At 44.6% G+C, this 21,001-nt stretch overlaps 1 protein-coding gene across 6 annotated transcripts in view; it reads left to right on the top strand.

The window, feature by feature from the left end:
- Positions 1-7,591: 7,591 nt before the first annotated feature.
- The window catches only part of LOC123998068 (multiple epidermal growth factor-like domains protein 8), a 27,987-nt gene continuing 14,577 nt past the window's right edge, over positions 7,592-21,001 (top strand). The window contains exons 1-20 of one of the 6 annotated variants that reach the window (XM_046302931.1): positions 7,592-7,658; positions 9,199-9,450; positions 9,696-9,859; positions 10,144-10,353; positions 10,686-10,866; positions 11,317-11,405; positions 12,376-12,589; positions 15,125-15,308; positions 15,750-15,895; positions 16,032-16,142; positions 16,219-16,382; positions 16,812-16,913; positions 17,058-17,205; positions 17,885-18,048; positions 19,001-19,204; positions 19,334-19,537; positions 19,674-19,919; positions 20,034-20,152; positions 20,257-20,388; positions 20,588-20,785. In XM_046302931.1, coding sequence (XP_046158887.1) covers positions 9,276-9,450; positions 9,696-9,859; positions 10,144-10,353; positions 10,686-10,866; positions 11,317-11,405; positions 12,376-12,589; positions 15,125-15,308; positions 15,750-15,895; positions 16,032-16,142; positions 16,219-16,382; positions 16,812-16,913; positions 17,058-17,205; positions 17,885-18,048; positions 19,001-19,204; positions 19,334-19,537; positions 19,674-19,919; positions 20,034-20,152; positions 20,257-20,388; positions 20,588-20,785 — 3,155 coding nt within the window. In that variant the 5' untranslated portion in view covers positions 7,592-7,658; positions 9,199-9,275. The other 5 variants (XM_046302934.1, XM_046302930.1, XM_046302935.1 and 2 more) reach the window with 5 other exon arrangements.

Below are 21,001 nucleotides of genomic sequence, written 5' to 3'. Positions count from 1 at the left end.
GTACTACCTCACAACTCGATGAAACTTCACTCTTGTGCAGACACTAAAACAAAACATGCCAATTTGAAAAATATGTCAGGAGTTTTTTGAGTGAGAATTAAGACTACTTTCAAGTAGTAATATATGTATAAAAGTCCTTCTGTAGCTCAGTTGGTAGAGCATGGCGCTTGTAACGCCAGGGTAGTGGGTTCGATCCCCGGGACCACCCATACGTAGAATGTATGCATACATGACTGTAAGTCGCTTTGGATAAAAGCGTCTGCTAAATGGCATATATTATTTATTATTATATTATAAAAGCAACAGATACCATTAATAAGAAGGGGCTAGCAGCGTCTTATATGGTGAGCTACCGAGTGGCTAGGGCAGGCAAGCCCCATCCTGTTTTGGAGGACTTAATTCTTCCTGCTGCCGCGGCAGGGTAGCCTAGTGGTTAGAGCGTTGGACCGAAAGGTTGCAAGTTCAAATCCCCGAGCTGCCGTTCTGCCCCTGAACAGGCAGTTAACCCACCACTGTTCCAAGGCCGTCTTTGAAAATAATAATTTGTTCTTAACTGACTTGCCTAGTTAAATAAAGGTTATAAAATAAAATATGGCTGGGACAATGCTGGGGGAAAAGGCCATAAAAACGATACAGACAATGACTTCATCAAACAACACTGTTTCCCGACGCATCAGTGACATGGCAGGAGATGTTTTGAAACAATTACTGCTTCGCATACAAGCCAGTGAATTATATGCGTTACAGCTGGATGAATCAACAGACGTGGCGGGCCTGGCACAGCTCCTGGTATATATCCGTTACATTTATGGGGATCCAATTAAGGAAGACATCGTCTTCTGCAAACCACTGGAAACCAGGACAACAGGAGAGGACATTTTTGAAATACTGAACAGCTTTGTGACATCAAATGGACTTTGGTGGTCAAGATGTGTTGGTATCTGTACTGATGGCGCAAAAACCATGACAGGGAGACATAGTGGAGTGGTAGCGAGCGTGCAAGCAGTTGCTCCCAGCGCCACTTGGGTACACTGCAGCATCCATTGAGAGGCTCTTGCTGCCAAGGGAATGCCTGACAGCTTGAAATACGTTTTGGACACTACAGTGAAAATGTTTAACTTTATTAAAGCAAGGGCCCTGAACTCTTGTGTGTTTTCTACACTGTGCATTGATATGGGCTGCGACCATGTAACGCTTTTACAACATACAGAAGTGCACTGGTTATCAAGGGGCAAAGTATTGACACGTTTTTTTAAATTGAGAGACGAGCTTAAAGTTTTCTTTACTGACCATAATTTTCTCTTGTCTGACTGCTTGCATGATAACGAGTTTCTCACACAACTGGCCTATCTGGGTGATGTTTTTTCTCGCCTGAATGATCTGAATCTAGGATTACAGGGACTCTCCACAACTATGTTCAATGTGTGGGACAAAATTGAGGCTATGATTAAGAAGTTGGAGCTCTTCTCTGTCTGCATTAACAAGGACAACACACAGGTCTTTCAATCATTGTATGATTTTTTTTGTTTGCAAATGTCAAATGTGATATAGCTTAGTCCCGGGAGTGAGTTGGGTGCGCAATTACGCAGGTACTTTCCGGAAACGGATGACAAACAACTGGATTCATTATCCCTTTCATGCTCTGCCTCCAGTCCACTTACCGATATCTGAGAGTCTCATCAAAATTGCAACAAGCAGTTCTGTGAAAATTGTATTTTATCAGAAGCCACTGCCATATTTATGGATTGGGCTGCGCTCAGAGTATCCTGCCTTGGCAAATCGTGCTGTTAAGACACAGATGCACTTTGCAACAATGTACCTATGTGAGAGTGGATTCTCGGCCTCACTAGCATGAAAACTAAATACAAGCACAGACTGTGTAGAAAATGATTTAAGACTGAATCTCTCTCCGATACAACTCAACATTGCAGAGTGATGTGCATCCTTTCAAACATTTATTTATTTTATTTATTTATTTCACCTTTATTTAACCAGGTAGGCAAGTTGAGAACACGTTCTCATTTACAATTGCAACCTGGCCAAGATAAAGCAAAGCAGTTTGACAGATACAACGACACAGAGTTACACATGGTGTAAAACAAACATACTGTTATGCAGGTGAATGAGGACCCAAAAGCGACTTGGCGAAAACAGAGTTTTTAATCCAGTAAAGTTACTTTACAAACAAAAGGCATAATACTACTCGTAATGACGAGAACAGACTGGAGACTTGATCAAGAACTGCAGGTTGCCTCGGGAAGGCACTTGAACGTAGCAGACTCAGACACCTGCTCACCACGCAGCATCTGAGGGAAACACGACAGGGCAATACATAGACACAGCACGGTGAACAATAGACAAGGATCCGACAGGACAGGAACGGAAAACAAGGGAAGAAATAGGGACTCTAATCAGGGGAAAAGATAAGGAACAGGTGTGGGAAGACTAAATGATGATTAGGGGAATAGGAACAGCTGGGAGCAGGAACGGAACGATAGAGAGAGGAGAGAGAGGGAGGGGGAGAGAGAGGGATAGAAAAAGGGAACGAACCTAATAAGACCAGCAGGGGGAAACGAACAGAAGGGAAAGCATAATGACAAGACAATCTAAGACAAAACATGACACATACAGTCAATAATACAGTATAAACAAGTCTATATACAATGTGAGCAAATGAGGTGAGAAGGGAGGTAAAGGCAAAAAAAAGGCCATGGTGGCAAAGTAAATACAATATAGCAAGTAAAACACTGCAATGGTAGTTTTGCAATGGAAGAATGTGCAAAGTAGAAATAAAAATAATGGGGTGCAAAGGAGCAAAATTAATTAATTAAATACAGTTGGGAAAGAGGTAGTTGTTTGGACTAAATTATAGGTGGGCTATGTACAGGTGCAGTAATCTGTGAGCTGCTCTGACAGTTGGTGCTTAAAGCTAGTGAGGGAGATAAGTGTTTTCAGTTTCAGAGATGTTTGTAGTTCGTTCCAGTCATTGGCAGCAGAGAACTGGAAGGAGAGGCGGCCAAAGAAAGAATTGGTTTTGGGGGTGACTAGAGAGATATACCTGCTGGAGCGTGTGCTACAGGTGGGAGATGCTATGGTGACCAGCGAGCTGAGAAAAGGGGGGACTTTACCTAGCCGGGTCTTGTAGATGACATGGAGCCAGTGGGTTTGGCGACGAGTATGAAGCGAGGGCCAGCCAACGAGAGCGTACAGGTCGCAATGGTGGGTAGGATATGGGGCGTTGGTGACAAAACGGATGGCACTGTGATAGACTGCATCCAATTTGTTGAGTAGGGTATGAGGCTATTTTGTAAATGACATCGCCGAAGTCGAGGATTGGTAGGATGGTCAGTTTTACAAAGGTATGTTTGGCAGCATGAGTGAAGGATGCTTTATTGCAAAATAGGAAGCCAATTCTAGATTTAACTTTGGATTGGAGATGTTTGATATGGGTCTGGAAGGAGAGTTTACAGTCTAACCAGACACCTAAGTATTTGTAGTTGTCCACGTATTCTAAGTCAGAACCGTCCAGAGTAGTGATGTTGGACAGGCGGGTAGGTGCAGGTAGCGATCGGTTGAAGAGCATGCATTTAGTTTTACTTGTATTTAAGAGCAATTGGAGGCCACGGAAGGAGAGTTGTATGGCATTGAAGCTTGCCCGGAGGGTTGTTAACACAGTGTCCAAAGAAGGGCCAGAAGTATACAGAATGGTGTCGTCTGCGTAGAGGTGGATCAGAGACTCACCAGCAGCAAGAGCGACCTCATTGATGTATACAGAAAAGAGAGTCGGTCCAAGAATTGAACCCTGTGGCACCCCCATAGAGACTGCCAGAGGTTCGGACAGCAGACCCTCCGATTTGACACACTGAACTCTATCAGAGAAGTAGTTGGTGAATCAGGCGAGGCAATCATTTGAGAAACCAAAGCTGTCGAGTATGCCGATGAGGATGTGGTGATTGACAGAGTCGAAAGCCTTGGCCAGATCAATGAATACGGCTGCACAGTAATGTTTCTTATCGATGGCGGTTAAGATATCGTTTAGGACCTTGAGCGTGGCTGAGGTGCACCCATGACCAGCTCTGAAACCAGATTGCATAGCAGAGAAGGTATGGTGAGATTCGAAATGGTCGGTTATCTGTTTGTTAACTTGGCTTTCGAAGACCTTAGAAAGGCATGGTAGGATAGGTCTATAGCAGTTTGGGTCAAGAGTGTCCCCCCCTTTGAAGAGGGGGATGACCGCAGCTGCTTTCCAATCTTTGAGAATCTCAGACGACACGAAAGAGAGGTTGAACAGGCTAGTAATAGGGGTGGCAACAATTTCGGCAGATCATTTTAGAAAGAAAGGGTCCAGATTGTCTAGCCCGGCTGATTTGTAGGGGTCCAGATTTTGCAGCTCTATCAGAACATCAGCTGAACGGATTTGGGAGAAGGAGAAATGGGGAAGGCTTGGGCGAGTTGCTGTTGGGGGTGCAGTGCTGTTGACTGGGGTAGGAGTAGCCAGGTGGAAAGCATGGCCAGCCGTAGAAAAATGCTTATTGAAATTCTCAATTATGGTGGATTTATCAGTAGTGACAGTGTTTCCTATCTTCAGTGCAGTGGGCAGCAGGGAGGAGGTGTTCTTATTCTCCATGGACTTTACAGTGTCCCAGAACTTTTTTGAGTTAGTGTTGCAGGAAGCAAATTTCTGCTTGAAAAAGCTAGCCTTGGCTTTTCTAACTGCCTGTGTATAATGGTTTCTAGCTTCCCTGAACAGCTGCATATCACGGGGGCTGTTCGATGCTAATGCAGAACGCCATAGGACATATACCATAGTACACATACCCTTCTCATTAAGGGGTGGTGAGTTATTCACCATTTTCAATTAACAAAATTAGGTTTTATATGTAAGATGGTTAAATAAAGAGCAAATTTATTGATTATTATTATATTATTATTTGTGCCCTGTCCTATAAGTGCTCTTTGTCAATTCCCACGAGCTGGGTTGTGACAAAAACTCAAGCTCATTCTTATGTTTAATAAATGTATCATATAGTGTGTGTGGTGTGTGTGGCGGGCTTACAATGATGGCAAAAAACAACATTTGAGAGTGCACTGACCCTGGTGCTAGAGGGGGTACGCAGCTGGAGGTTGAATGTTTGATGGGGTACGGGACTATAAAACGTTTGGGATCCACTTGTCTAGGGAGTGTGTGTAGGGTCAGTGCAGGATGGAGTCAGTGCAGGTAGTTTGGGTACAGTACCTTTAATTTACTAATTAGTCTATGCCAAACTGTCTTAGTCTTTGTATAAGCCTATTCTATGTGATGCTTTATTTGTTTATCTAATGTTTAAAAACAATCTAGTAAGGCACATGATTGCATATTGTCATGACAGTTTTGTATGATATTATAATGACTTGATGTAATGTTTCATAGAAACATTGAAGTGACAATTAGATTATATGAAATCATGCAGTATGATGATTTCTTACTTTTCATTGTCTTAGGTTTGAGTGAAAAAGTGTTTTGCTCTCAATCAAATTGATTGTATTTATGTTATTCATTTATTATAAAATAATAAACATACTCTGGGAAACTAGACTTAGTTTTTTAATGTTTCATTATTATTTTTTAAATGATAGAACAGTTGAATCAGTCAAGCTTTTGCTCTGGGGGATGTTCAGACACTATTCAATGTTTGTTTAACCAGTAATCTATGTTGGAATAAGTTGTATATACTGATACTGATTTTGTAAAATAATGATGAATAAATGGATTGAGTGTTTTGAAGTCTACATAGTCCAGATTCACCACCAATGCACTCTTCAAATAATGCACTCGTCGGGTGATGCACAGCAGCTATAGCTATGGTAATAAATGTTTAACTGATGGACACTACATCTGATTAGAAATCAGACCAATACACTAATCAAACTAATACACTTCGTGTTACACCGTTTCTAGTTGTCAATATTCATACTTTCTCAGGTGAGTTTCTCTGAGGACGCAATTACCATACATCGCCACTGGAAGGCAATGCTGAGGTTTACAATTGTTGTGGTGTTGAGATGACGAGGAGCATTTTTTAGGTTGCGGTGGCCAGGGTCAGAGTAGTGCAGAAGGTGTCGTTGTTGAGGCAATGAAGAAAGTAGAGGAGGATGGGTCAATGCTGAGGAATCCTGAGAGGATCCCTGTGAGTAGTAGATCTGTGCCAGCACAGAGGGATTGGCCAATGAGTGATATATGCTTCAGCAAGGTTAGGTTCTTAGTGTTCATGGCTGCAGAGAAGTACTTGAGTATACGAGATTTGACTTCAGTAGAGTTACAGGGTGTGTTTAATGGTGGTGTCTTGTCCTCACAGGCAGTTGGCATGATGTAGGAGCAGATAGGGTCAAAGTAGTGGAATGGGGTAATGGGTTTTAATGAGGGAAGGTTTAGTCAGAAGCATGTTTTGTTTAGTTTTTTCCCTTTTGTTTTACAAAATGTAATGGATTTACACTCCAGTTCAATTAGTATCTGTAATGCACCTTGTGATTGCCAACCGCCATTTAAAAACATAAGTGGTGGTGTAGTGTAGATGAGAGTAACGGGAAGTGGGTATATTTAGTTTTTTTGTATATCTATCAGTGGAGGCTGCTGAAGGGAGGACAGCTCATAAAAATGGCTGGAATGGAGTCAATGGAATGGTATCAACACATCAAACATGTGGTTTCCATGTGTTGCATGCCATTCTATTAACTCCAGTCCAGCCATTATCATGAGCCGTCCTCCCTTCAGCAGCCTCCACTGATATCTTTGGAACAGAAAGAGCATGCTCTGTGACTCAAGAAGATAGGAATGATTGGAATGTGGATCTATGAAGCATTGCGCCTAACAAGGGTGTTAACTATGGGGTGGCGCTCGAAGTAAAAGCCAAGAGTATATGGGAAGAATTGGATGAAGTGGTTGGTGCACACTTTTTGACTTGCATGGCGGATGCGTTCTACTCCATCCGTTCTACTGTTTTCTGATGAAGTCTCTCCCTTCTCACGTGTATTTGGGTTTTATGAGATTCCCTGTGAGAGCCTTCATGCCCAAACCCATGCAGTGTAATAAATGCAAATGATTTAGTCATGTGTCAAGTGTCAAGTGTATGTAGATATGAGCGGTATCATATGCTAGCTGAGCCTAAATTCTGCAATTGTGTTGGTGAACATACAACTGAATTTCTGAAGTGTCCTGTTAGGATGAAGGAGACGGAGGTGTCAAGAATAAGGGCTGTCCAGCATGTCTCCTATCCGGAGTCGGTGAGAAGAGTGGAAGAAAGGAGTGAAGTTGAAGAACTAATGGTAGTAGGAGTAGAGACACCAGATAATATTCCTTGTCAACATGTTGCATGTTAAGAAGGTGGACTTTGTATTGTTTATCGCATTGGTTATCAACTGCACGGTGCATACAGACAGGGAATCTGTGACTGAAGGAGTGGGATGATTTATTTATTTTTTCTTTGTATTTTGTGTTGTCGGTCCCCTCGCCGCACCCCCCCCCCCCCCTTCTCGCAATGGAATATGTTTTGTTTCAATGCCCTGTACAGTAGATGGCGGTAATACACCAATATATGTAGTCTGCCATAAAACCTTAAAAAAGAAGAAGAAGCCGTGCAAACAATGGAATATTCTTCATTTTTGTTTCAATACCTCGTACGGTAGGTGGCAGGACAGGTGTATTCTGCCATAAAACTTTAAAGAAGAAGAGGAGGAGCCTTTTGTGTGGGAGGCTGTCATATACAAAAACAATAAACATTTCATGAAGTCAGGCAATAAGCAAGTAACATTTCACGCTGGCTAGTGTGCTTATGAGTAAGAGGATAGTTTATGGCAAAAATAATGAAGATATGTCTGAAGCTGCGACAGATGTATTTAATTATTATTATGATTTAGCTAACCATCATTAAATAAATGGCCAACGACTGTGCTTTTGCATCTGGAGTAAAGTTAGCTTGGTCGCTAACTGGCTAGCAGCCATCCAGTAAGCGCGAGCCCCTGCGGAGGGTGGTCTGTGTCCTGTGATTCCGGACATCGAGTACTGGAGTCCAGTGCTGGAGTCCGACGATCCTCTTTGGTACTGCTAGCTAACGTTAGCTATCTCACATTCAGTTATGCATTGTGTAGCTCATAACTATCTGACCATGTAAAATATCATGGGGACGGAGACGTGGGATCTGGTTAGTTAGACAAATGAATGGGAAGGCTAAGCGAACGGTCCTCTGCTTCTGTGGTGACTGGTATCGCGTTCAAGATAACAGCAAATCCGCTACGCTAACTAACGTTCAACACTCGCTTGCTAGCCGGTTATAACTAACTAGCTACTAACAACGTGCAAAGTTTGTATTTAGCTATTATGTTAACCTTAGCCAACTAATGACATTACGTTAGCTAGCCATAGCAATAACAGTTAACGTTAGCTAGCTAGTTATCGTTTGTCTGCGGATAGTAAGCATTGTTTGATAGTGGCTAGCTACTAGTAACGTTAGCTAGCTGCTCGCTCACCGTTTCATGGCATTTAATTAAAAAATATTTGCTAAACGTGATTCAATTGAGATTTTTGCTAATTAGTAAGCTAGAAACAGAGCAGCATCCATAGACATAACTGTGATGATGATTAGCTATGAAATATATATCTAGAAAAGTTCTTAATGTGTTGGCAAGTGTAAGTAACTATTTGTATATGTCTGTAATTCAAATTAATGAGATGTTGTCATATTGACAAGCCGAATATTCTACAATGTGCGGGGGTACACGTTGCCACTTTACAAAACGTGAATCATTAATTTACCTTTCCCAGAGACAGAAATAATTGGAACAGTAATAACACTAACGTTAGTCTCATATGAAAAACACATTCCTTAAGTTGTCACCATGCCATGGACATAAATGAAAGAACCTCTTGTCTATCTGCCAGCACAATTATTATTATTATTTTTGCCTGTTTGGTTACTTCTGTATGTGACTGCAATATGTATTTGGCTGATGTTTGATTGCAAGTTATTGCCAAAAGGCTATCTTGCAGAGTTTTAGATGTTTTACTCTGTAAAAATGGGACTGTAACCAGAAAGCAACACTGTGACATATAGGCAAAACTAGAGCATCTTTCATCCTATGTTGAAATGTAACCTCTTTGTAAAATATTTTAGCATATGTAATACATCTCATTGAAGTTGCATTGCTTGTTTGAACCGTTTCTAGGTTCCCGGCTTGTGAGCGAGGTAATCGGACAACCCCATCTTCTTCACCTCCTCCACCTATTCCAGGTGGGGGAGAGGATGGCCTCCCTCCTCCATGTCCCCCTGCTGGGGTTGCTGCTGGTGGCTGTAGCCCCTGGGTGTTGGGCAGGAGACTGTAAGGGCCACAGACAGGTGCTCAGGGGCCCCCCAGGGTACGTCACAGACGGGCCAGGGAACTACTCTGTAAACGGGAACTGCGAGTGGCTCATCAAAGGTGAGTGAGACTGTGGTGGCAGAACTGAGTGCCGTGATGAGTGTGTGTTGATTGATTAGTTGATTGTCAGTTTAATGTGAATACATAGATCTCAAGATATGCCAAGGAAAATTTGTAAGTCGCTCTGGATAAGAGCGTCTGCTAAATGACTTAAATGTAAATGTAAATGAAAATCCTGTCTAGGGCAAATGAAGTAAACTCTAAATTATATCTGACTGATGTTTCTTTCCTGTATTCTCCTCAAGCCCCCAGCAGCAATTACCGTATCGTCCTGAACTTCACCTTCATGGAGACAGAATGCACCTACGATTACCTGTTCGTCTACGACGGAGACTCCTACCAGAACCCTCTACTGGCCAGTCTGAGTGGCAACACCCTGCCGCAGCCCATAGAAGCCAAGTCTGGCAAGGTAACCGCATCATTATCTATGGAAGGCGGAACTAGACATGTTCTGAGATGTCAGATATCAACCTCAGACTGCTGGGCATTTGGGTGGGGAAACTTAATACCAGCATTAAATGGATGAATTTATTGACGGGTTTCCATGGCCTCAGTTTGAATTCATCACACAATTGAGTGACAGCTGGACGTTTCTGACTTGACGGGCTGGATGGATTACAATATCGTGGAAAAAATGTAGTCAAGTTGTTCATTGCCCCTTCACATCCTTTCTGTCTTCTCTCCTCCCTCCAGATGCTGCTCCACCTCTTCAGCGATGCCAACTACAACCTCCTGGGCTTCAATGCCACCTACTTGTTCTCTGTGTGCCCTGGAGCCTGCGGAGGTCACGGGCGCTGTGACACGTCCTCGTCCCTGTGCCAGTGCCATCTGGGCTGGGGAGGAGCCGACTGCAGCACCCCTCTATGTCCCCAGGCCTGCATCCTGCACGGCACCTGTGACAAGGTAAGAAGAGGGAGACTTTATTATCCACATTGGAAACTGTGCAGTCTTTAGAGATGTTGGTTTATTACAGTGCAATAAAACAAAGGTTGGGGTGAGGATGGAAAGTGGACAGTCAACTGATGCTGAAGACAGCTAGCTGAGGGAACCTATGTACAAGGCTACCTAAGGAGTTAATTATTAAGCAGGTTATACATTTGAGTTCAAACACAGAAGGGGAAACCAGCACAGCAGCAACATAAATAGGGGTTGAATGACCCTCCTTTCCTTTAGATATTGTTGATTTCTGATTTCTCTCAAACTTTCTCCTCTCTCTTTCTCCTTCTTTCTCTTAGAGAGGAGAGCGTTGTCTATGCAGCTCGGACTTCCTGGGCCAGAGCTGTCAGCTGGGTCTCCGTGATGACAGTGGGGTGGGGCAGTGGTGGCAGGTGAGTGGGGGCGACCCTTACACGCCCCCCCGGACCGGCTCTGCTGGGGTCTACCTGTCCTCCACTGGAGCCATGTACCTGTTTGGAGGTGAGGGATAGAACCCTGAACAACTGTTTGTTTATTTATTTTTTATATAGTGTTGGATCCCATTGTACATTCAAAAAAAAGTTTTACATGCAAAGGGATACCAATACGGTATACTATTCGAATTCAAGTGTTGTTGTATAGGATGTTAGGGTTGATGTTAGGGTTGTTAGTTAGGAGGGTGTTGCTCGTCTGGATGTTAGGATTGATTTGTTTTCACTTTATGTTCTGATTCATTGTCTAACTAGACCCGGTATCGACCCAATCAGGATTATTGTTGGGCTTGGTTAACATTAACCCAGTTTAGATGAGGCGAGCACACAGCTTCACAGAAGACCTTGACCTTATTGTTGGACAACTGGCTCTGCATAGTAATCATTGTGGCTTTCAGTGTATGTCATGATGTAATTGGTTAACTACTTCTGTATGGTTGGTGCTGTTTTGATATTTCAGGGTTTGACCTGAACCGAGCTTTGGGAGACCTGGTTAAATACAACTTCAGCTTGAACCAATGGGAGAACAGATCTTATGGACACTCCCCAGTAAGTGCCTGCCTGCATGCCAGAAATGTAATCTTATTAAAATATATCAAAGACTATTTAGTTATTCTTTCCTGTGTTTATCTTATGCTTTGATTATTTTATTCAAGATCCTTGCAAAAATCATTTATCTGACTTTCATTAAACTACATGTCCAGCACTTATTTAGCCTCAGTGTTTTACCATTTTCTTTTCAAGACAACCAGGGCTACAAGTAGAACACAAAACAATTTCATATAAACAGTTGCATTCGTGAGTTGTATTGACAAATGTTGATTTAAAAAATTAATTAGTCTGTCAAAGCTGACCTGATAAAAAATAATGTATATGAATGCTGTAAGTACAGAAATTGTTTGCTTATTGGGAAATTAATATCCAACTAGTCAATGACAACTGTTGGAGTTTGACAGCAACTGTTAGCTTATTACAGTATTATAGACACTGTCCTGGGATTCACTATGATCTTCTATGTAGAAGAACCCCTTCTGTTTTAACGACTCTTGTGTAGCTTGTGAGCGTCATAGAGCAAAACATGTTACATGAGCATGTTCATGTGACTCAGCTTTTAATTGTTTGTAGCTCAAACCATTCGGACTCTACAGACGTTTTTGTATAAAAGACCTGGCCCCAGGCCCCTTCGGGTTACGCCTTGTCTCACAAACACCACTCTAGCTTTGGCCCTGTTAATCACACAGACTAAAAGGGATTACTTCAAAACACACCTGTTGTGGGACTCATTGGACTAAACCAATGCTCCTAAACATCTCCCTTTTAAACATCTCCTGTTAACCCATTTCTACATCTCTCCTTATCTTACTGCCTCACTCTGACCCCTCCCTTTTCTCTTTCTTCTTGTTCCCACTTCCTTTCATCCTTCCCTTCCTTCTGCCCACCCTATCCCCAACTGCCATCTCTCTTCTCATCACCACCCTCTTCCTCTCGCCCTTCTTTCTTTCCCCTCTCCCTCCGTCAGGTGGCTCGTCACTCCCACACGGCAGTAGAGTGGAAGGGGAACATGGTGATCTTCGGAGGAGAGCTCATGAGCGGCGCTTTAGCCAGCGACGTCTGGATGTACCGCCCAATCCAGGAGGACTGGCAGCAGCTCGGCCAATCCCATTCGCCCGGGGCACCGAGGGTGGCCAATCATGCAGCATCTGTAGTGGACAACTATCTCTACATATTTGGAGGTAAATAACTTATTGAAATACAATGCTGTCACCTAACTTCTTGCAGAATATGTTTCTGAACACTTATCCTATAATGTGTATGCTACCATGATTGCGGATAATCCTGAATGAGTCGTGAATACTGATATGTGACAAAGTTAGAGGCATAAATGCTAACCTCCCCTGTTATTGTAATGGTAAGATGTTAGCATGTCTTGGGGGTATGATATTTCTCACTCTTACGCTGTACTGTTTGATTTCAGATTCCAAAAACCAAGTCCTGCAGGCTCTAATTTAGTCTTCTCTTGATTATTCTCCAGTCATGTGGTCAAGTACTGCAAAGAAAGACCTAGTTGCAGGTGTCCCAGAACAGAGTGCCACGTCTTTCTCTTTATTGTAATCACAGGGATAATATACAGTGCATTCGGAAAGTATTTTTACACATTGTGTTACGTTACAGCCTTAGTCTAAAATGTATTAAATACAAAATGTTCCTTGTCAATCTATACACAATACCCCATAATGATTTGTAAAGGCACACACCTGTCTATATAAGGTCCCACAGTTGACAGTGCATGTCAGAGAAAAAAATTATTGTCGGTAGAACTCCGGGACAGGATTGTGTCAAGGCACAGATCTGGGGAAGGGTGCCAAAAAATGTCTGCAGCATTGAAGGTCCCCAAGATCACCATCATTCACCATCATTCTGAAATGGAAGAAGTTTGGAACCACCAAGACCAAACTGAACAATTGGGGGAGAAGGGCCTTGGTCAGGGAGGTGATCAAGAACCCGATGGTCACTCTGACAGAGCTCCAGAGTTCCCCTGTGGAGATTGGAGAACCTTCCAGAAGGACAACCATCTCTGCAGCACTCCACCAATCAGGCCTTTATGGTAGAGTGGCCAGACGGAAGCCACTCTTCAGTAAAAAGGCACATGATAGCCCGCTTGGAGTTTGCCAAAAGGCATCTAAAGACTCTCAGACCATGAGAAACAAGATTATCTGGTCTGAATGCCAAGTGTCAAGTCTGAAAGAAACCTGGCACCATCTCAATGTTGAAGCGTGGTGGTAGCACAATGCTGTGGGGATGTTTTTCAGTGGCAGAGACTGGGAGACTAGTTAGGATCGAGGGAAAGATTAACAGAGCAAAGTACAAAGAGATCTTTGATTAAAACCTGCTCCAGAGCCCTCAGGACCTCAGACTGTGGAAGAGGTTCACCTTCCAGCAGGACAACAACCCTAAGCATACCGCCACGACAACGCAGGAGTGGCTTCAGAGTGTCCTTGAGTGGCCCAGCCAGAGCCCGGACTTGAACCTGATCGAACAACTCTGGATAGACCTGAAAATGGCTCCCCGTCCAACCTGACAGAGCTTGAGAGGATCTGCAGAGAAGAATGGGAGAAACTCTCCGAATACACGTGTGGCAAGGTTGTAGCGTCATACCCAAGAATACTCGAGGCTGTAATCATTGCCAAATGTGCGTCAAAGTACTGAGGAAAGGGTCTGAATACTTACACTACCATTCAAAAGGGGTCACTTCGAAATGTCCTTGTTTTTAGGGTGTCTAGTTTGAGAAACAGACACCTCACAAGTCCTCACCTGGTAGCTTCATTAAATAGTACCTACAAAACACCAGTCTGAACGTCAACAGTGAAGTGGCGACTCCGGGATGCTTATCTTCTAGACAGAGTTCCCCTGTCCAGTGTCTGTGTTCGTTTGCCCATCTTAGTGTTTTATTTTTACTTGCCAGTCTGAGATATAGCTTTTTCTATGCAACTTTGCCTAGAAGGCTAGCATCCCGGAGTCGCCTCTTCACTGTTGACTTTGAGACTGGTGTTTTGCAGATAATATTTAATGAAGCTGCCAGTTGAGGACTTGTGAGAAGTCTGTTTCTCAAACTAGATATTCTAATGTACTTGTCCTCTTGTTCAGTTGTGAACTGGGGCCTCCCACTCCTCTTTCTATTCTGGATAGAGCCAGTTTGCGCTGTTCTGTGAAGGGAGTAGTACACAGCGCTGTACAAGATCTTCAGTTTCTTGGCATTTTCTCACATGAAATAGCCTTCATTTCTCAGAGAAAGAATAGACTGACAAGTTTCAAAAGAACGTTCCTTGTTTCTGCCCATTTTGAGCCTGTAATCGAACCCACAAATCATACAATGTGATTTTCTGGATTTTTGTTTTAGATTCCGTATCTCACAGTTGAAGTGTACCTATGATAAAAATTACAGACCTCTACATGCTTTGTAAGTAGGAGATCCTGCAAAATCGGCAGTATCAAATACTTGTTCTCCCCACTGTATAAGAGAATTATGTACAACAAGTTCTGTTCTTTCTAAACAGTTCACCCAATATGAATGAAAACACCCTCAAATTAAATCTGACAGTCCGTACTTTAACCTCACAATCCATTTGGAATCCAAAGTGCTGGAGTACAGTGCCAAAACAACAACAGTGTTACTGTCTCATTACTTCACTCTATCTATTCTAAGATTGCACCTGTCTGTTGTGAATAAGTACTCTTGTAATCTTTCTCTCCTCCTCTCCCCTCTGCAGGTCGTACGGAAGAGGATATGTTCTCGTCATCTCTGTATCGGTTTGATCTGCGGGAGTCTGGGGTGTGGGAAGCGGTGCAGCCCACTGGGGGGAAGCCCCCCGCCACAGCAGGCCACTCCATGGTGTTCCACCCCCCATCCCGGGCACTGCTGGTTTACGGGGGCCACAGGCCTACCACCGCTAGGTACAGTTGGATGGGATTGTGGGACTGTCTTGCATGGTAATATGTTTTATTATCAAAATATACACTGAGAGTACACATTGTGTCGTGTGTTTTGTGCTATTTGGTAATGCAAGGGGCCTAGTGGTTAGAGCGTTGAACTAGTAACCGAAAGTATGTAAGATCGAATACCTGAGCTGACAAGGTAAAAATCTGTCGTTCTGCCCCGGAACAAGGCAGTTAACCCACTGTTCCTAGGCCGTCAATGAAAATAAGATTTTTTTCTTAACTGACTTGCCTAGTTAAATAAAGGTAAAAAAGAACAGGTTCTCGCTAGGTTCTTGGCTTCCATGTGATTCCCAGTACTGTTTATTATCTGTGTCTCAGCAGGTGTCTGTGTTAATGTTGAAGTGTTTCTGTTGTCTCAAATCATCTGCATCCTTCCTGCCTCTCTCTCCCCCTCAGGTTCAGTGTACGTGTGAACTCCACGGATGTATTCCACGTGGACCGGAGGTTTTGGACCTCGTTCCGTTCCCGTTTCCCAGCCACAGGCCCCAGGGAGAGAGCCTTCCACTCAGCGACCATCATCGGCAACTACATGGTGGTCTATGGTGAGGGGACTTGTGGTGGCGATGGTCATCACAGAGAATATAGGATAGGGACAATTGTTTGCTGTCCAGCCATTTTTACCATCTAATATTGCTCTTATTCTCCCTATTCCCTCTCTTTCTCCCCCCTCTCTCTCAGGGGGGAATGTGCACATCCACTACCAGGAAGAGAAGTGTTATGATGAGGAAATCTTCTTCTACCACCTGGGGTGTCACCAGTGGGTGTCAGCTGGGTCGAGCCTCCAACACAGTGAGTCCCTACACACACATTCTCACTCACTCATATTCATGTTGCTTTATGTTGCATCATCTCTCTTTCCCTTCAGGAGGAGAGTCTGTGAGAGGGCGGTACTCTCATGTAGCTGCTGTGATGGAGGGCAGGGTGCTGCTGGTTGCCGGGGGTTACAGTGGTATTGCCCGTGGAGACCTGGTGGCATATAAAGTTCCGCTGTTTGTGAGCAGCGACCCAGGAGACCGGGTGAGTCAAGAAGTAAGGAAGGGGGAGGGATGGAGAGTTTATTAAGGAATATTATTGCATGGTGGACAGGGGCATATGGAATGGGGGAGAGGAGGATGGTTGAAACTGCAATGCTCTCATCTCTTGAAGCATAATGTTTTTCAGTGAAACTGTTTTTTGAGTGTTGAAAGCAGGACTTGTAAACATTGTATTTCTTGTGCACAATTTTTGGGTAGTTCATAGTATAGTGTTGTGCAGGCCTCTCAACTCCATTCCTGGAGAGCTACCCTCCTGTAGGTTTTCACTCCAACCCCAGTTGTAACTAACCTGATTCATCTTATCAACCAATTCATTATTAGTATCAGGTGCCCGAGATAACCTACAGGACGGTAGCTCTTCAGGAAAATGGTTGGAGAGCCCTGCTGTGGTGTATTTGTTTGACTGTGTTTCTGTGTGTGTCAGGATGCTGTGTGTGCCGAGGCACCAGACGAGAGCATGTGTCTGAAGAACCCAGAATGCAGCTGGTGTGAGGGCCGCTGTCGGGAGTACCAACCCACCAACCCGGTAACACACCTATCCAACACTCTGCTTTTTCCATCCCTTTTTCTCCATCTTCAACCCAAACCTCCTCAATCTGTCCTCCCCATCCACCTTCTAACAATCTAACTTGACCATGGATAAAAACAATGTTCAACTGTCTCTCTCCAGTGTGGCAGCACAGGGTGCCTGGGCCTGGCCCGCTTTCTGTCTGACTGCCAGTCCTGCCTGGTGTTCAGTGGGGCTCCAGGTTCCCTGCCCCGTGCCCCCGGTGACTTGGGCTGGTGTGTCCAGAACGAGTCCTGCCTACCTGTGTCAGGTGAGATGCACAGAGGGAGGAGGGGAATTACAAATATCAAAAGCTAAAATGCATTCGAGATAAAAGACATGAGGGACCACATGAGCAACAACAATGCTGTTTTAGGGCTCCCCCTATCTGAGATACCTACTGCAGCCCTCATCCTCCACATACAACACCCATTCTGCCAGTCACATTCTGTTAAGGTCCCCAAAGCACACACATCCCTGGGTCGCTCCTCTTTTCAGTTCACTGCATTTGATTTCCATCTCTTCATTCAAAGAATCCATCATGGATGTTCTTACTTAGAGTTGTGGCTGCGTCGCGTGATGTATTGCTGTCTCTACCTTCTTGCCCATTGTGCTGCTGTCTGTGCCCAATAATGTTTGTAGCATGTTTTGTGCTTCGACCATGTTGTGCCATGCTCTCTTTATGTAGTGTTGTGTATATTAATATATATATATTAATATATATATATTAATATATATATATCTATATATATAATCTATATATATATAATCTATATATATTATCGCAGCCCCCGTCCCCGCAGGAGGCCTTTTATCTTCTGGTAGGGTAGGCCGTCATTGTAAATAACAATTTGTTCTGACTTGCCTAGTTAAATGAAATGTATTGTAAGATTGAGCTCTGGTACTGTGTGTGTTGTTTGATGAGCTCCCCCTCCCTCTCGGTATTGCAGATCAAAGTGCTTGCCGTGTGGACCAGATCTCAGGGGCGTATGGCTGGTGGGGGGAGCGTACCCGTTTCCTCACCTCACTCCTTTCCTGTCGCACTGAGAACTATGTCCCGGGACTGCACCTGCTCACCTTCCAGCACCCCCGCAATGACTCCCAGCCTGACAAGGTACAGAGGCCCCGCCTAGTAGGGTTGTCACAATACCAACATCGCGATACTACAGTAACTGATTTTCCATGGCAAAAACTCTTTGGTCCTTTAAAAAACCTACTGTATGTATATTGTGTGTTTATAGCATGGAAAAGAACGGGATTCAGAACATTTGGTCTGCTTCATGTTTTGTTTCCTTGCCACGATATGTCGCCATATCTCGCCAACCCTTCCACCAAGTAATGTGGTCCTGTGTGGCTCGTGAGTTCCATTCCCTCACAAACACAACCAGTCATGGTGTTTTCATCTGATAGTCAAATAATTCACTTTTAAAGATCACTTCCTTTACTAGGCTACCCGGGCATATGCATCCACTCTCAACATATTTCCAGCCTCCAAATACTGGTGAATGGAAAGCGACATCTTTTACACAAAACACCAAAAAGTGTAAGAATTTATGTGTCCACAGCTCTCCTCGCGTCCCGGTGTCGGCCATTCAACTCTGCCTTGGCAAAATGTCAGTGTTCTCGTTGAACCACATCACATTTTGTGTAGGCTAATACCACCCATTTTTTTCCAAGTTCATTCGGAAATGTTTCATGCCTTTGACATGCGGTAATGATAACTGTAGACTACTACACCATTATCTTTCTCGACGTTTTGGTTTAATTATTATGATAGGCCCGTGTTTTACCGGTACGGCGTACCCCCACTTTCTTTTGCCGGGACACCGTACCACCTTTCACCCCTGGTGTTACCTCTACTTCTAGCGATACTGCGTCTCTAAAGCCCCTCTAAGTACTTTCCCTCCTCCCACCCTGCTTAAGATACTGTGGGCTTCCCAAACTCTTATCTGACTGAATGTAATGCTGCTGACTTCTGACATGTTGTACCTTGCTGTAAGACATGCCACTCTTAATGTCAGTTGTAACACCTCCATCCAATCCCCCTTGAACCTCCACTCCTTCAGGTGTCCATCCTGCGCAGCACCTCCATCATCCTCAGCCCCACCACAGAGATGGACGTCACCTTGCAGTTCCGGGGTTTCATCCACCCTCTGTGGGGTGCCCCTCCACCTGCACCCCCTCCCACCGAGACAGTTTCCATGTGGGCCCGGATACAGAGGCTACACTTTGAGGCCCGCATGGCCGCTGGACCCAACTCCCTGCAACTGGTGAGAGGGAGGGAGCGGGAGGTGGGCGCTTACCTTACACATTTTTTGAGAGATACGAGTAGAGTGGATACGAGTAGTCCAGCCTGTCATTTGTTTACTCAACTTTCTCACTCTTCCTCCTCCCCTCAGAAGGCGGTGGTAGGTCGCTGGGCAGCTCACCAGGAGAAGGAGATGAAGCTGCTGTCCCGTCCTGACATGGGTCGTCTGTTTCCCAACCTGACCCGGGGGAACCGCTACCTGGTCCAGGCCGAGGGATACCTCAACAACTCAGGCTCTGGACAGACCAGTGAGATGGCCCTGACCTGGAACAGAACTGCCCTGCCCGGCGGAAGTGTGAGTACCAGCTGACAATTACACATTTTATAAAGAAAAGGTTTTCACAGTAATACTGAGGCTCAATACCCTTAACATCAATATTGTTGACGTTTGTTTGTCCCACTGTCTCTCTATCCCTCTTTTCTCTCTGTAGGAGATTTCCTTCCTGTTCTTGGAGCCGTACCGTTCTGGCTCTTGCTCGGGGTACCAGTCTTGCTTGGCATGTCTGTCAGACCAGTCCTGTGGCTGGTGCCCGTCTCTGGGCCGCTGTCTGTTCCGTGCCCTACCTGCCCTGGAGCCCTGCCCGGAGGACCAGGGGAGAGGGGAACGCCACCTGCTGCTGGCCCCGCCACAATGCACCCTCTGTGAGGAGTACAGGGACTGCTCCGCCTGCACTCAGGTATTTAACATACAGAACACCTCACTGCCATTAGCATCATAAAACATTTCATACTTTTTATACTCCCCTTATAGATCTTATAGACCTTTGACTTTTATGATCTTTGGCCGACAGGACCACTACTGTGAGTGGCAGATCAACTCCAGCAAGAAGGGTGACTACCAATGCAGCCGACGGGGGAAACTGGATGGATCCATTCGCGACCCAGGGGGGTGCCCTAAAGTCTGCAACCAGTGAGTACCCACTGTCAGGCTCATCGTAATATAATTGCTTGGGGCAATTACTCCTACAGTATGCAACTCGCTCTATCTCCCCCTTCCCCCCCCCTCTGTAACAGGAGGAGGACGTGTGGGGAGTGTCTGTCTAACTCCAGTCAGTGTGCGTGGTGTGAGTCGGCCCAGGCCTGCTTCTACTTCGCTGCTTACCTCACCAAGTATCCCTACGGAGAGTGCAGGGACTGGTATGACAGGTAAACCATTAGAACCAATGAGCTGAACTCCTGTAGTCAACAATGAAACTTGGAACAGTTTAAAATTGAAGTTTAATCTTATTTCTCTTTCCTATTTGTAATCTATTATGTACCAACAGCGTGCAATAACCTTTTCTGTCTCCCTCCTTCCCTCAACCTGTCTCCATCCCTTCCTCCATCCTTCTCTCCCCCACTCCAGTGTTCACTCTGTGCCCCAGTGTAAGCAGTGCTCAGCTCTGGTCACCTGTACAGACTGTCTCCAGACGTTTCAGTGCGGCTGGTGTGGAGACTACAACAACCCCACCATCGGCCGGTGTCTACGAGGAGACTGGGGAGGGATGGACGACGACTCTGTGTATAACTGCAGTGTGGCTGTGGATGAAGTACGGGCTACCAGGTATGATAACCAGCAAACTACCACACTTCAAAATGCTTACTTACCCAGGTTTGACTTCAACTGAGGACAAGCCCACAAAACGGGCTGTGGTGATGGAAAAAATAATTATCTGTGCAGATGCAGTGTAACTAATGCCTACGTACACTGGACCTGCCTGTGAAGTTACTATGTCAATACCAGACCACCTCTTTGCATTAGGAGGTAATACTGAACCTT

This window comes from Oncorhynchus gorbuscha, linkage group LG15 (genome assembly GCF_021184085.1).
Source record: "Oncorhynchus gorbuscha isolate QuinsamMale2020 ecotype Even-year linkage group LG15, OgorEven_v1.0, whole genome shotgun sequence".
Classification (NCBI taxonomy): Eukaryota; Metazoa; Chordata; class Actinopteri; order Salmoniformes; family Salmonidae; genus Oncorhynchus; species Oncorhynchus gorbuscha.
The sequence above is the reverse complement of the archived record's forward strand: the minus strand, read 5'-3'. Positions and strand labels throughout refer to the sequence as shown.